Source organism: Elaeis guineensis, chromosome 9 (genome assembly GCF_000442705.2).
Source record: "Elaeis guineensis isolate ETL-2024a chromosome 9, EG11, whole genome shotgun sequence".
Lineage (NCBI taxonomy): Eukaryota > Viridiplantae > Streptophyta > Magnoliopsida > Arecales > Arecaceae > Elaeis > Elaeis guineensis.
The window spans coordinates 96,146,692-96,163,051 of record NC_026001.2 but is presented as its reverse complement, the minus strand read 5'-3'; the positions used below and the strand labels follow the sequence as shown (position 1 = coordinate 96,163,051).

The window sequence follows — 16,360 nt, the reverse complement described above, 5'->3', positions numbered from 1 at the left end:
GTTATGTCTAGGATTCAGAATTTGAGTAAAAGATTGAGCTTGTCCGATACCAATTAATTACACTTGCTATTTATGATCTCAAAGGATTAAAATACATTCTTCTTTCATTAATACATGTACCAATGACATTTCATCTATTCAATCCTCTTCTCACAACATGCATGTCACTTGTTAACAGCGGGTTACAAATGACAATGCAGCAATGAGGCATAACTAAAGAAAAGGTCAATACAAATAAATAATAAAATAATAATGATTTAATAATTTTAATTACCTTGAGATAAATTAATGTGGATCATCTTCTCAATCAATTCAACTATGGATTTAACCATAGATTTGAACCTGATCTTCTTGAGTCGATCTTGATAGTCTGTATTGTGGCCAAGGGCTCATAGCTCAGCACATGAGATATTATCCATTCTAGTCAACGGATCTCACAATTTTATTTTTCAAAAGATGTCTCGTGTAAAAAAAAATAGTCCATTCCTATATAAAGCAGAGTTCTCCGACTCACAACGAATATGAAACTAATGATGTCCTTCCTTCTATATTATAATAATCTGTATCCTAATTGGTAATCCTAGTTTATGGGCTCTATTTCCAGTGGCTATATCGAATCTTGCAAGAATTAGACCAACTAAACTAGCAGCTTTGTTACCCCAAAACAAATCCGTGAGACAAATCATCACCCACAGAAAAATTATATGTGGATCATCTAGAATTTCAAGACGAGCAATCAAGTAGATCAAGATCTAATCATAAATCTACTTTCAAGTTAGGTGAAAATTAGAGACTGGATAATCAATGGAACTAAATTAGGATGGATCAAGCTCTGGCCTGCATACCTTATTTAACTTATGAAATGAAGGTGGAGTTCAGTCCATGTTTTATTCAAGAATGATGTATTGGGTCCCTAGGTATGAAATGACCTTAACTTTAATCTGGTGCATCCTTCATCAAGAATAATAAGGTGGATGAAAGCAGGCACAGTTAATTCTATGCTCAACTCTGTTGCCAAATATTGATTGAGCAATGCTGATGACAATTATAGCAAAAATCTCAAAACTCTCTCCTTCGCAAAGCCTCATCACATTCCGGCGGCTAGGTCCCCAAAAGCAAAGGGTTGTAATGGTTCCATTCAAAGGTCGACATTATAGCATTCTACATAGTATTTTACTCTTTTTGATTGAGTATATTTCTGTATGGACTTCCACAAAAGGATCAGATAGTCGCATGGATCTTTTATAAAAGTATGCACATCATGCCTTACTTTATGTATGAATATATATATATATATATATATAGCATTCATAATTCTGTCATGAATATCCATGGAAACATGACAGACATTTAAAACTTCATCTGATACAAGTCAAGGAGGCAAGGCCATGTGTAATAAGTTACATTGCTTTCCACAACAAATTTAGTAACAACCCTAATGTTAGCTAACCCCTTTTATCTAAATTTCTTCAAATTTTCATCCAAAAACATTAGATAGAAAATATGTTAGAGGAACTAGTTATTTCCATGATGCCAAGTTTTTGCTGCCCCTTATATTTTAATTCTAAAAAAACGTAGATAGAAGTTCTAAATTCATCAACCACAATCCAAGCTATGCACTGGACCCGAACTTGGAGATAGGGGTCTTAATGGTTAATGGTCCATGATTAGGCGTGGCTGAACCAACCATGGGGACCAGACCTACATGAGAGCCATAAAATTTTATAAGACCCTTGTTGTTCTTGTTAGGCATGGTTGGCATATTTACTCAAACTCTAGCAAAAAAAGTCACAAGAAGACAAGACATGATATTTGGCACGTGCGACTGCATGCATGAGATGTCAAATAATAACTTTGACGTAGAACTATAATGCCAGGGTTGCAACAGATCATGGCCAACCAACAGTATATGTAGATTCCATGTGCTGCCTAATTTTAATGGTGACACCGCGTCCTTGCAAGGTGGCTGGTGGCTTTCAGGCAGACGACTTCAGCACGCTATCTTTTCCAATGGGAAGTAGACCGAAAGGTTAGGTTCCAATGTCCCAAGTCTTAATCTTAATTTATGGCCGGGTTGTTGGGTGTCAACCACCGAGTAGGCAGGATTTGGCCGGGGAAATTGACCTCCAACCTCTCTTTCCTACCATCTTATTGGAATTTATGGTTCTCGTTGGCACGACTCATTTCGATTCGTGATTTCGACATCATGCATCGAAGGTTTCCTTGGATTTTTGTGTTTAATTTGGACGAAGACTAGTGTTTGGCGATTGTGATTAGCATGACTTGTTTGAGATGGATTGAAGCAAAAGATGTTGAAATATATTAAAGCTGGCTTCTTGTCTTCTGGGATAAGGGAGGGTGGGGTGATTTTGGGTTTTTCTTATCTCCAACTGATCCTTTGCTTCTTCTTTGCATTTTGATGCAACTCAGATTGTGTACATGGATATCCTGCCATCTTATGACCAAATATAGTGGTTGTATGACCATTTCAAATTAATCAAAAAACCTAAAAATGGAAAAACAAAAGAGGATGATAAACAATAGGTTAGACAAGAGGTGGAGAGCAAGGAACAATTGGGAGGAGTGAGATCTCTTATTCCATGGATAGATCACCTTTATTCATCTTTGTTGTTTCGACCGATCAGCCTCTGCAATACAATATACGAGCTTATTAATTATTAAAACAATAGCTTTGCAGTTGAAGAATGCGATGCATAATTAATTTCGCTTTATTGCAAGTTGGTCCATCTCTGAGCATAAGAAGCAATACACTCGTCACAGAAAGTTTATGATCGTAAGAATAATTATTAAATTGGACATGGAGAAAGCACATAACAGAGAGGATTGGTGTTATCCAGAAGTCATCTTAACCAATAATAAATCTCCATAGAATCCTTCAAATCCGTTAAGAAAGGATGCCCAATTTCTCCATATCCATACATATTATGTGCAGAGATGCCCACTAGGGCTCTAAATCTAAAGAGGTAAACTGGACATACTTGTGGTTATAAACCTAACTAAAATGGTCCAATAATTAGTCATCTTCTAGTTGTGGGGATGATGATTGCCCATCGTTATCATGAGTAAAGCGAGTAGGCTGCTATACCTTTCATTGAGTACATAGGACTATTCTGAGCAATCATGGCAGATGGTGAACTTGGATAAATCAGTAGTTATTTTTAGCCCGCAGACCCATCCGTTCGACAAATTCGAACATGGCCGGGATCGAACCAAGCCAAGGACTGAATTAACCAAATGTCATGCAAGTTATCCTTCGCTGGCCAGGCTACACACAATTTCATGGTGGATCTACTCATAAGCAGCACACAATTTTTTGGGAAGTCATAAGCAAAATTGAGCAAAAGCCACAATTACAAGCTTGAGCATATGGTGGGCAGCTCTGTTTGGGTAAATCTGCAGGTAGATTAATTGTGGAAGGACTACTTGTCGGCTTGCTTAGTGGCGGCTAAGTATATGCTTTAATGGTGAGCCAACGAAAGATTAGTCAAGAGTCTGAAAGGTCTTCCCTACAGTTGGTAACTGCATTGCTTTTCAATCCAGTGATCGACCGACGGTAGAAATGCAATGGATACTGCCACTGAACCATGGTTTGGGTGTATACCAATATCTAAAATGGATACAACCATCAACATGGAGGAGCTTAGTATCAATCCCAATGTAAACCGTTTCTTTGATGCTCGAGGGAGTTGGAACCTTCAACTATTGCAGCATTGTGGTTCTCGGTTCGATGATTCACCAAATTATGGAAGCACTTAGAGTTGCAGGTTGTAGGATGTGTTTTGCTGAGGAGACGAGCTCAGATATCAAATCTGTGTTCAGGAGCTGCACCACCGGCGTTAAAATCCAATGATAATGTTGCTCGGGTTGTGGCGATGTAAAGCTCGCAAAAGGGTCTAATTTTCCCTACGAAAGCTTGCCTTGGAAAGGTTACATATTGGCCAATTACTGCAGTAATATGGTTTAAGTTTCTCATCATGCCCACATTGTAGACCTAGCTAACAGATATTTGATTCGCTTCATGGGTAAGGTTGACTGCAGGAGGAAAGGGCTTCACTTGCATCTAAATCAGTTTTGGAAAGCCAATATAAATTAAGCAAAAAAAAAAAAAAAAAAAATTCTTGGAACTATGATCAAATAAGATTAATATTATTAAATCTAGATGTTGTGGTGTAGAAGGGAGGATATCATTGGTCCCACATTGACTGTGAATCAAGAGGGACTCTGACTTATATAGGAAGTGACTATCCTTCCTATATGAGGTGCCTTTTGAAAAGTAAAACTGTGGGTTCATGGGACAGAAGGGACAATACCTTACATGCTGAGCTATGAGCCTTTGGCCGCAACATTAGCACATCAGAAGGAACATTCAAAGGACTCCATTCGTACACAAACTCCTCTTTTACAAGAGGACTGTGGTAAAAATAAGGAAGGCACCTTCTGTCCATACATAGACTTCTCCTTGAGTGGGGCGCTATGTTATAGTTAAAAGGGATGGCATCATTAGTCACACATTGATTGTGAATTAAGAAAAACTCTTACTTATATAGGACCATCTTTTGTATATGAGACGTCTTTTAAAGGGAAAAACTCTTGCTTATATAGGACCATCCTTTCTATGAGATATATTTTTAAAGGACAAAACATAAGATCTATGGATCAGAACGGACAATACTTCACATGTCGAGCGATGAGCCTTTGGCCGCAACACTATAAATTTAGAAAGACTCAATATTAAGATCAATTAGATATCCCATCCAATCCCAAAAATCATTTTCCATAATTAATGTATCCTAGCAGATTATAGGGAAGATTCTTTCTACAATTATGTTCCTTATTTGTAAAGTCATCACCTCTTTAGCAAGCAATGAATGCGAAGAATTCATGAATAGGTTCAACAAGTCCTACAAAAATAAATAGGGATGCCTAGCTACCATAAATGAGCATCTTAAATTAAATAAAATTTCCATTTCTCTTTTCCATTATTCTATAAGTTTGAAAGTTCTTTATTGTTGCTTTTACTCCTATCTTGCTACTAGGTTATTCCATGGCAAGATCACCATGTGCACTATGAAACTATTGATGTCCAAAAGTCTGAGTTGTTTAATTGGGAGTGAACCGCCAACTTATAACAGTGTCATAGATTGGAACAATGCAAAACCTTCCTCCAATCATCTCTGATGATAATTGATGCCTCTACTGCACAAACAAAGCTCATTTACTTATTATGGCAGACTTGGAAATTCAACGGAACAATGACATATTTCAAGACACGCAATCTTCACCACATCAGGTAGCTAGATATACTCTTCTGGCTGCTGGATTCTGGAACACGATAACAAAAGGAAGCTGATATTCTATCTAGCAACCAGAGCTCCTCTTCCAGTTCTTGATTAGTAGAAGCTAATTCCTATCTAAGACTTGTTCACTGGCAACCACCACAACCACGTTATCTTAAACTCAGTTTCCATGGATCGATGCATCACTGCATCAGTAAGTGCTAGATCCACAATTCAAGACACAGTCGGTTGACCTCTACTGGCTGCTACCATCCCTCTCCGACCTTGCTCGCCATGCAAGTCAGAGCTCACTACAGCCTATATGGGTATGACCTTTGCTACTTCCATTTTGGGCATTGAACAGCTATGGATCAAAGGTGGCTTTGCAACTATGATGTCATAGCTCCATAGATCTATTTCTTTATCCCATCCTATGTTGCAAAATCCTTGCCAATTATTCAGATGTTTCCGACATGTCCACCTGCTTCCCAAATATTGTGAGGATTTGCGCATGTATTTAGTCCCATATTGATTGTGTATTAAATAGGCCTTGGATGCTTATGCAGAACAAAGAAATTCAAAATATAATTTTTAGATTTTTTTTTTTTGAGTGAGATTCCGGTATCAAAATGGATCCATCCTACAATTTTTAATGTAGTCTTTTTAGATGAGATCTTAATCCTGACAAACAAAAGTATAAAGTATCAGAAAAAAAAATATAAATATTTATATATTTAATTGTACTATAAAAATGTATGAGATAAGAACAATAAATATTAGTTACAAATACCAGTAGCAACAATAATCCAAAAACCTGTATTTCTAAATGATATCCTATGCTAGGTATGACTTTATTCAAGATTGAGACTTTGTATTTTACCCTTTGTTTAATATGGGTAGGTAGCTTTTACCAATCTATCTCAATAGCCTCCATCAATCTATCTCAGCAATCTCTATGTTAGAAGTAACATGTTGCCAGTTAGATCATGAATTAAAAATATTTGAAAAATCCTATTACTATTTCTTGAGATGATCCATATTGATGTAATGAAAGGAAAGGCCGACTGTATTTTATCATAAATTTCTTACACATGATGAAATTTCTTCGCTACTCTCTCAAAAAATTTTAAATAAATTGTGAACAATTTGCGTGTAAATGTTAAAGTTCATAATGAAATAATTCTCAGTCAATTGAATTAATTGGGAATGATTAGGAGAATCATTGAGCTAAGGTGAAAAGATGTGGATGATTCAAAAAAAAATAAATTGGGGAATGAGTATTATAACCCTAGCCAGAGTCTGGACAAGGAAGGCTAGATCTTTGTCGGCTATGGATTTTCACTATTATGTTCCCAACCACCCCAGCTACTATTGGCACCCTCATCCTACTATTTCTTCCTTATTCTCGGGGACCAAGTAGCCAACCGTTTCATTTAACCTTCTTTTTTTTTGTATATATACATATGCCTGTACCTCAGTTTAAACCTCTGGGGTTTAAGTTCGAGTCCAGAAGGGATCTCTTCTTTAAGGTTCCAGTCAAGGGAGAAAATGGAATCAGAAGGCCAGCCTTCAGGAGGTGACTGCTCTGGAAGCAATGACACAGAGAGGAAGAAGGTGGCCCAGCTGAGGGCCATAGTGGAGGAAAAAGACCCCGTTGCCCAGGTGTTGCTTTCCATCATCCCTTGCTCCCCTGCTCTTGTTTTGATTGACTGGTTAACTTTTCATTTATGGGTTTGTGTTGGATGTCTTGGTTCCACTTCAAGTTTTATTTTACATGTAATTTTTTTGGGATTTGTTAGCTTTTCTTTTTATGTGTTTGCATTAACTTTCTTTTTATTTTTCTTTCTCATATTTTCCGTTGTACCTGACATTCTTTTATTACTTTCTTTTTCAGACTGCAACTTTGCTCTCCCTCTCTCTCTCTCTCTCCACCCCCCCACCCCCCCTCTTCATATTTCTATCATTTATTTGTTGTGTTTTATTGGTTTGTCAAGTCCTGATGCTGATGTATATCTATCTGCTCTTCTTGTGGTTTTACTAATTTGTTCGTCAGTTGTTTACCTAAATCAAGTTAGCATTGGTTTCAGCTATCTTCCAGCTGCATGCTAATATGTAGATAGATCACTTGAGTTTACACACACACACCCACATACACAATATATATATATACATATAGAGAGAGAGAGAGAGAGAGAGAGAGAGAGAGAGTCTTTCACCATAAAGTTCAGTACTCTCTCATAATCAGCAATTGTTGAAGCATTCTTCTGTATTATTTAAATGTTTCAGCTTCCTATATCTCTTTTGACAGTGGCTAATCCTTCATTCTCTTTCAAACAGAATTAACTTTGTATTCGTGAACTTTACTTTTTTGGTGGTGGTGGGGGTGCAGGAGTTCGACAATTTAACCCTCAGAAGATTTTTACGTGCATGCGATCTCGATGTCAAGAAGGCTTCTACCTTCCTCCTGAAACACCTGAAATGGAGGCAATCAATGATTCCAAATGGTTTCATCTCAGAAGCAGAGATCCAGTATGAGCTTTCCCAGAAGAAGGCATTTTCTCAGGGATTCGACAAGATGGGGCGCCCTATAGGAGTTATCATTAATGCTAGACATAATGCCTCTAAAAGAAATATGCATGAGTTTAAGTGTGAGTTCTTCCAACTGGATTGAAGTATAGAAAGCATTGACAGAACCAGCATGTCCCAGTCCTTATGAATGCATTCCATCTAAACTTATTGCAGGTTTTGTTGTGTATGTTATGGACAAGCTATGCGCCAGGTACGTATCCATATTTAGCTCTTATTTTAGAGTAAAAGAGGAGGAGAACAATTATGTCATAAAAGGGACAAATTCTTGCTAATTTCAAATTTGATAATCTATATGCTTGAAGAAATGCAGGCATCTTCACACGTCTGAAGGTCATGAGCAAATCACAAATCACTCACCAGAAGAAAAAATGACTTGAATTCTAATGTTTGAACTTAACATAGGATGTTTAAAGATATATACAAATTAGAAAACTAAGAAATTAGACATTTCTACCAATGAGGTTTATAAATAGGAGAAAAGATATGGAGGAAACTGGCGGCATGTTTATGATAAGGCTAGGTGTTATGGGTTTTATTGATAATGAAACCCAACCATTCATTCAACCTACATTTGCCTTGCAGAATGGCAGGAGGTCAGGAGAAGTTCTGCATCATTGGAGATTTTCAGGGCTGGGGATTATCGAACTGTGACATTCAGGGGTTCTTTGCAGCTCTAAGTATCTTTCAGGTCTGTTAGTACAAAAGCTCTGGTCATTAAAGTGGTATCTACAGCTACTAGGAGTTAACCCTTTGCCTGTTTGTTGCAGTATATGATGATTTGGGAAAAGAAAACTACTACAAATGTGAACCTAGATAACAAGAACTTTGCTTATTTACATTTAACTAGATGCTCTGCAAGACTTAAGCAGCAATCGAACAAGACATTGGAATTATTCTGGAAGGACAGAAAGAAGGGATATTTGTGATGTGAACACAGCATCTATGGTTAAACCACAGAAAAAATTGTGAATATCATCTATAAATGACTTTATGGAAATATAGAGTTCATAAATTCCCCATGTAAACAAAAGTAGATGACAAAAGGAGTCTGTTCCTGAGTGAGATGAGATATTGGTGTTTGTAGACAGAGGGTAGAATGAATGAATGACAGTCCGAAAGAATAGAGTGAAATTACATGATTGACTAAATAATTCGCAACCGTGGAAATTCGGAGATAAGCTGTATATAGGATACCAGACCTGAGCATTTCTTTCTAGTGTTGTTTCATACCAGTGCTATGTCTGAGCCCTTCTATTTATCCAAAACTAGATCGATATTTATATACCCTCATTTCAAAACATATAGTTTGAAAGAGGGAAAAAAAATTGCGAACTGCTCAAGTCCACTCTAAAACAGTATTAATGATAAAAGTTTGATAGCTGGAAGATCTAAAAGTTTACAAAAAGCCAGTCTTCAACTATGTTGTGATTTACATGGAGTTTTTAAGTAACAAAGACTGGAAGTTTGCCATTTGTCAGATCATGTAACTCCACCATTGCATGTGCAATCAAAATAGTGTTACTTCACATTGCAATCAGTCAAATTCCCAATATCTCACAATTTTATTAACCATGTTAGTAATTCATGTCCCTTCTCCCTGGTCTTCTCTTCTTATCTGGTTGCATTCATTACCTTATTTTAAACATATTTTTATAATATGCTTTACTAAGGTAAATCTGTATTTAACTGCACCACAGTTAGTTAATAGCATGAAATATAATTACTCCTGTCCCTATGCCTACAATGACAGAACAATTACCCAGAAAGGCTTGGCAAGGCGCTTATGGTCCATGTGCCAAATATATTCATGAAGGCATGGAAGACAATATACCCATTTATTGACAGCAATACCAAAAATAAGGTATCATCAGAAAATTTGTTTTTCCTTGCTATAATGTGAAAGTTGGCCTATGCATTCTTTTTAGAAATTTCATCTAATGTCTCCAAAGAGACAATTATTTATAGTAATTGATAAATGAAGAAGATCACAATTGTTCAATACAAGCACAGATTTTAATAATTTCAAAGTTGTTATCTGCATGGTTTTCCATTGCAAATTAAGAAATAAAGTTTCCAAATAACATGCTCACATGGTTTTACATTCTCTGTTTTGATCTCTCATGAAATTTTTGATTTGGTTTGTTATAGTATGTGTTTGTTGATGAGAAGAATTCGAAGGACAAACTGTTGGAAGAGATCGACGAGAGCCAACTTCCAGAGATATATGGTGGGAAGCTGCCACTGGTTCCCATTGAAGAGTCCATCTAGTTCACCTCAACTAACTTGTCTTGCTTTTTCCCTGAAGTTGGTCTCCAATTCTAGATGGGATGTAGCAAATAAAAAAGTTTTATTGTATCAAAAGCCATAGTTTATGCTCTCAAGATGTCGACACACACTTATAGAAGTAATGAAATATGAAAAAAAATTCTACACTCTGTGTTACCATCACGCCTAGTGGTCAAATAACTCCAGCTTATACGAGTTTCACTCCATAAGCTGTTATTGTAAACTGTGGGTGCCCAAGGTAGAAGTATTGAATCGATGCATTAAGTATACCAAACTAGTGCAGAAGTCCATGCCATCAAAATACAATGATGATGTTGTGAAAATATTTGTTAAGCAGATTTTCAAGGCTTTTGCTCCAAAATCATGTCCACTGCGAATCTTGTTCCTTTCCTTTTTAAATCTTTAGAAGTCCATGTTTGTTTGATTGCTGAAAGGGGATTATCTGCAATAAGGTGAAGAGAGAGTTTTTTAACTTCAAGCTCACCAAAAGCCATTCAAAAACTGATTTGCGTTATCCTGAAAATATTTCTAAAAGCCAAAATACAATTAACACCAACGAGGAGAAGAAGAGAACGAGAAAAAACAAAAAGATGGGGAAGAAGGAAGGAGGAGAAACATCGATATCAACGGTGGAGAAGGAACGCAATCGGAGAGGAAAGAAGAGAGAAAAGATCGGGATAAAGATAGTTCGATTATTTTATAAAATAATGATATCATGATATTATTTCGTTAATAAAGATAAATGATAGGATCGTATTAAAACATCTTGAAAATTTGAAAGACTAGTTTGATACTTTTTAAAGTTAAGCATGTAAGTGAAATTGAACTAAAATTAAGAAGATATTTCTGTAATTTATTCTAATTTTTTATATAATTTTTTTTAAAAAATATATATTTGATAAAATATAAATTATTTGAAAATAAACTATTTTTTTATAATCAATCAAATATATCAAAATTATATTTTTAAACATTATATTTTTATAAATAATTTTTCAAAAAAAAAAAATCGAAAATCAAACGAATCCTTATATAAATGATTAGGATATCCTATTCATGGCCTTTGCCGATGCTTTTAAGCATCATAATTTGCCAGCGCTTCAAAGCATCGTAACCTGCTATAAGCATTGATAGGTGGATGCACTTCAAAGCATCGTAACCTGCTATAAGCATTGATAGGTGGATGCAAAATTTAATTTTATCGACGCTTTCTCCTAACATCAGCAAAATTAAATCTATAATTTTCCTATCTCCTGTAGTAGATATACCCTTATTACAAGAATAAGATATATTATATAAATTAATCTCAATTGATATCAAGTGCGGCCGTCAGAATAATGGTCATATGGACATGGCAGCTTTTCCGAATCATTTTTTGATTCAAGGGATCCTGGCTATCTAGATCTAGATCAGGAACTTTGGAAGTTCGGGTAACAGTTTCCCATCTAATTAACAGGCCATTTAACATAATCATAGAACTTATTCAAGAGAAAAAAGGATTCTCCCATCCATCATATGATAGCTTGTGCATCGCACCATCATTAAACTTGACCCGGATACTCGTCATGCTTTAATCATCAAACCACAAATCAGCGATAAAAGGAGAGCAGAAAATATAGACTTTGTATGTATATCTACCAAACAATTAATTATTGATGACAAAAATATGTGCAAGAAATTATGATCGCCAGAAAGCATATGAATGCAGGTTTCCCATAATAAAAGCAGACCATGAATTTGTTATCTCTGCAACATTACACAGATTACAAAGAGAAAAAACTAACCAGATTCAGACAACCCGACAGTAAAATAAAATTATAAAATACATAAGAGAATTGTTGCTTATGATCCTGTGGCGGCAATACAACATGCCTCAAAATAAGTCCAACGAAAGGAACAGAATTATTCATAGTTTGGAGCCAGAATCACACTGGCAGGCGAACATCAATATTTAAAAACAAACTGACCAGGCAAAAATATCGGTCTTAGTGAAATGAAAAATTTAGACCATGACACCTATACTCTTGACAGGATGAGCTCAACCAATCAATAACTTGTTCTCGTCCAAGAAGGTGTATGTGGGTACCTCCAAGTTGAATGGTGCAGGGCCCTTGCGGATTCTGCCAGATATATCATAGTGAGAACCATGGCACGGGCAAAACCAGCCCCCAAAATCTCCAGCATTGGGTAGAGGAATGCAACCCAGATGAGTACAGACACCAACAACCACGAGCCACTCTGGGTTTTTCACCCTAGCCGAATCCTCCTGCGGATCACGAAGAGATGCCACATCCACACTGTTTGCCAGGTTGATATCATCCTCTGTTCTACGCCTTATGAACACTGGCTTCCCACGCCACTTCACAGTCACTGTGCTCCCAGGTTCAATGCTAGAGAGATCGACCTCCAGAGAGGCCAGGGCCAGCACATCTTTGCTAGCAGACATGCTCAACACGAACTTGAGAATAAGGAGGCGAAGCAAAGATGCATAGACAAATCTGCCACCACTCAAAACAAAGTAGGCAAAAGCTCTCTTGCTAGGATCCCCGGGAGGAAAACGCTCATGATTGTGTTCATCATAGACAATCTTAGAGGTTGGGTTCTTCACAGCTGCCACTGTTGCAGGAAGGTCAGCTAACCCCACATCCTGATGTCTGGGGATAAGAGATTCAGTAGAAAACCCTGAACAGTCAAAAAATCAAGAAAAAACATGTTACTGAACATACTCTATCTTCATCAACTATGGATACAAATCCTAGATCACTGTAATTTACAGCACCAAGCACTGTAGTTAATGATATGTATGATGGATGCAGCCTTTCCTGAAATCATCCTCACAAAACGAAAAAAGGAAATACCAGAGTTTGCACGAGACTGAGAAGCATACAAGTAATTTGAACCGAAGACAGGCAAGAATATATTGCAGATGATACCAGGCTACAGTAAGGTACATTTTGCACATAGAAGATTACCATCAAAGCTGCAAGAAAAGAAATAAGTATTGCAAAACATGATCTTGTCGAGCATGCATGAATTTATGATTCAGCACTCAATCCAATCCAACAAACATGCTATGATAAAAAGGAAACTCTTCGAGTTGGGAACACCAGTCTGACACTGAGAGCAGCATTTTTTTTTTGTAACATTTATATGAGCAACTCAGTGGGACCTATATACTAAATACATGAGAGAAAACAGCAGATTGAGAGAAGAAAAGAGAGAGATGCCATTCTTCCTTGTCTCTCAATGTGAGAGAGAGAGAGAGAGAGAGAGAGAGAGAGAGAGAGAGAGAGAGATTTATCAGTACTGCCTCATGCACTATTTAGTTCGCCAGTCCAATGAAGGATAGGGACTGGAACAGTACACAAGGGTAGGTGGTGACAATCAGGCCTCCAAGTACAGCTCAAGCAATCACCAACTTCCACATAGGATCGGTAAACTGAGCAGTGATATGGTGGGTGATCTATAGCATTTTTACTTTTTTTTTATTCTGCCATCTCTCTCCCCCTTCCCTGAAAATCATGTGCAAAGCATGTAAGTAATGCTAGTTGAAGATAATGGATATGGTTAAGATCCATTGAACACAAGTTGACCTGCTTCAGATAAGAAGCAACATGACTTCACAGGCATTTCCTATATCACAAAAATCACTCAAACAATCAGCTTTTATCTTCTCCATCGATTTGACCAGGTTGTGCTGGTAATCAAAATACTTCTATGTACATGTCAAACTCTTGAATAAGAAGAAGATAGACAGACATCTTTTACTCTCTGGAAAACACCAAGGTTTAAGAGAAATCTGAAATAGCAGATTTGGAACTTAGTGCACAAAATCTAATACCTAAAGCCTAAACAGCCCTAGGTAAATAAAAGTTCCGGCTTATCCCAAATATAAACATCAAGGCCTTAGACTGAATCAGACACCATTATAGGCCTGCAACATCAAGCCCTTGACCAAAACTCAATCCTTAATGATGACAATTAACATCTGTTCTCAAATCCACTTGAAGAAGTCCAAAGAAAACTAAGCTTCGTTCAATAACTTAAGACTTGAAGGCAATGACATCTAAATAAACATAGCCCTAGTCTCTCCACCCACCTATACATCCATTAGAACAAAATACATAAACATATTAATTGATTAAAAACAAAAACAATCTCCTTTTTCCTAATGGATTCGATAAATGTCGTAAGAATAGGTTCAAGATTTAATTACAAACCGAAATTCAATCACTTCAGCACATCCTGAGAACCTAGTAGAGCAGCCTGGGACATTTTGTATTCAAATACAGTTATAGACTTATATGATATCGTGATACAACGTAGGTTTACGGCCTTATCAGGCCTTATCAAGTAACAGCACATTTAACCATCAATGTGACCTATAATGTTTGGCATGTCGGCGTCGCAAAATGCTGCAAAGTAGTAACCCCACTCGATAGTAGATTATCTTTAAAGCTAGACTAATGTTTCGATATCACTAATTGGATCTATGGGCACCATAAGTCGAAATTTTGACGAGAAAACTTTGAAAGCCAATGTGAAGGACATGAACTATCAAGATAAACATCTGCACATGAAAGCAACACAATAAATTATCAATTTACAGCCATTTCCACAATATTAACGTAATATCTACGGCAAATATTATATAGAATCGGACGAAACCTATCCAAAAACCAAAATAATACAGCAAGCAGTGATCTTTCCATCTCTCTATGGGAATCCAATGGTCTTCAAAAAAAAAAAAAAAATGTAACCACAGATCCTCGAAACAGTGGGTTTCATCCGCGAAACGAGAAGCGTGAATTAAAAGATGAAAGGAAACCCTAGAGATTCAGACGCGAAGGAAAGACGATCTTCTGAGATGGGGAACCCGAACCTCTGGTGGCACCGAGAAGGCCCGATTCGAAGGCGATGCGGGCGGGGGAGGCGGCGGGAGATCGGGCATCGTCCCGGGCGGAGAGGGGGTCGCCATGGATCGGATTCCGGGAAAGCAGGGACGAGGAGGCGGTGGCGGCGGCGCTCGGCCTCAACGAGGACGCAGCGACGAGCCTTCTTCCGGCGAGCCTCAGCATCTCGCGGCGAGCCTTCTCCTCCTTTCAAATCGCAGCTCCGCGGTAATTTCTAGGGTTTCTTCGGATCGATCGATTTCGGAGGCGAGCGAGAGGAGAAGAAGGGGGAATGCGAAGAAATAGGAGCGAAGAGAAAGATCACCGATCTGGACCGTTCAAAATAATGAATACAGAATCGGACGGTCAATGCCACTCAACTAGGATGGTCGTTTCCGTAGATGAGCAGACCGTGATGGAAATTGGACCGACAAGATTTAGACTGGGCAGATACAGGCCATCCCAGAATAGCCTAATCGGATCCACCAATTCTATAATAAATCCATTATGCAAAAAAGGCTCTAATCCTCGTTGGGAGAGAAGAATCGGAGAGAAAAGAAAAAGATGAGAGAGAAAATTAATTTTTTTCATAAGTTGAGATATTTTTTATTAAAAAAATAAAAAAATATAAATTTTTTTAAATCTATAATTTTTTTTTAAAATCGAACGGAATCGGAGAGAAAAAAAATAAGAATTAATAAATTTTTTATAATTCTCATCTTATCTTTTTAATAATAAAGATCAAAATTAATATTATATTTTAATCCTAAAGTCCAAGTCTCTCGTTCGATTGAACTCTCGTGGATAAAAAAAATCAATGAAAATAAAAGAAAGTGAAAAAATTAAGGGATAAGATTTTTTCTTGATATTTTTTTTGAGTTTATTGGATTTCTTTCAAAAATATAATAATAAAAAAAATCATAATATTTTTTTTTCTTTCCTTCTTTGCTTTCAATCAAAAAGGGAAGAAATAATTTTTTTTTCTCCCTTTACTAATATTTTTTTTTCTCAAACTCCCAACCAAGGCTAAAAGAGCAGTGAGGGATTCGATTTCAGTTTTTTGCTTCTCAGATGTTTAATGTTTAATCATATCATATATAAATATAAATATAAATATATATATATATATATATAAAGTAATTCTCTGGGAGGAGTATTATAGTATTGACAACTCAGCTTCTTCAAATATTATGGTATTGCTAACTCAGATTGCTACCTCACACAGACCTCCTTCCTGCTCTGCTTGGATCTCCTCCCTCTCTGCTTGTAGTCACCTCTCGTTGGTCTTCACTGATC

General features: G+C 36.9%; 2 protein-coding genes across 2 annotated transcripts; one reads left to right on the top strand and one right to left on the bottom strand.

Moving 5' to 3' along the window:
• The first annotated feature begins 6,722 nt into the window (after nucleotides 1–6,722).
• On the top strand, nucleotides 6,723–10,318 carry LOC105051102 (uncharacterized). The gene is made up of 6 exons (XM_073243958.1): nucleotides 6,723–6,959; nucleotides 7,687–7,945; nucleotides 8,040–8,076; nucleotides 8,469–8,574; nucleotides 9,637–9,747; nucleotides 10,035–10,318. The coding sequence occupies exons 1-6, from the start codon at nucleotides 6,846–6,848 to the stop codon at nucleotides 10,152–10,154; spliced, it is 747 nt and encodes a 248-aa protein (XP_073100059.1). The 5' UTR covers nucleotides 6,723–6,845; the 3' UTR covers nucleotides 10,155–10,318.
• A 1,642-nt stretch (nucleotides 10,319–11,960) lies between these two features.
• Nucleotides 11,961–15,355, bottom strand: LOC105051101 (cytochrome b-c1 complex subunit Rieske-4, mitochondrial). The gene is made up of 2 exons (XM_010931392.4): nucleotides 15,055–15,355; nucleotides 11,961–12,854 (listed from the first exon to the last, which is right to left on the bottom strand). The coding sequence occupies exons 1-2, from the start codon at nucleotides 15,248–15,250 to the stop codon at nucleotides 12,211–12,213; spliced, it is 840 nt and encodes a 279-aa protein (XP_010929694.1). The 5' UTR covers nucleotides 15,251–15,355; the 3' UTR covers nucleotides 11,961–12,210.
• Nucleotides 15,356–16,360: the final 1,005 nt, after the last annotated feature.

Excerpts from the sequence above, each read along its gene's own strand:
- LOC105051102 (XM_073243958.1), top strand. The coding sequence starts at position 6,846 with ATGGAATCAGAAGGCCAGCCTTCAGGAGGTGACTGCTCTGGAAGCAAT. Across the intron at positions 7,946-8,039 it reads AAATATGCATGAGTTTAAGT|GTTTTGTTGTGTATGTTATG; the intron begins GTGAGTTCTTCC and ends AACTTATTGCAG. Across the intron at positions 8,077-8,468 it reads ATGGACAAGCTATGCGCCAG|AATGGCAGGAGGTCAGGAGA; the intron begins GTACGTATCCAT and ends TTTGCCTTGCAG.
- LOC105051101 (XM_010931392.4), bottom strand. The coding sequence starts at position 15,250 with ATGCTGAGGCTCGCCGGAAGAAGGCTCGTCGCTGCGTCCTCGTTGAGG. Across the intron at positions 12,855-15,054 it reads CCTTCTCGGTGCCACCAGAG|GGTTTTCTACTGAATCTCTT; the intron begins GTTCGGGTTCCC and ends TTGACTGTTCAG.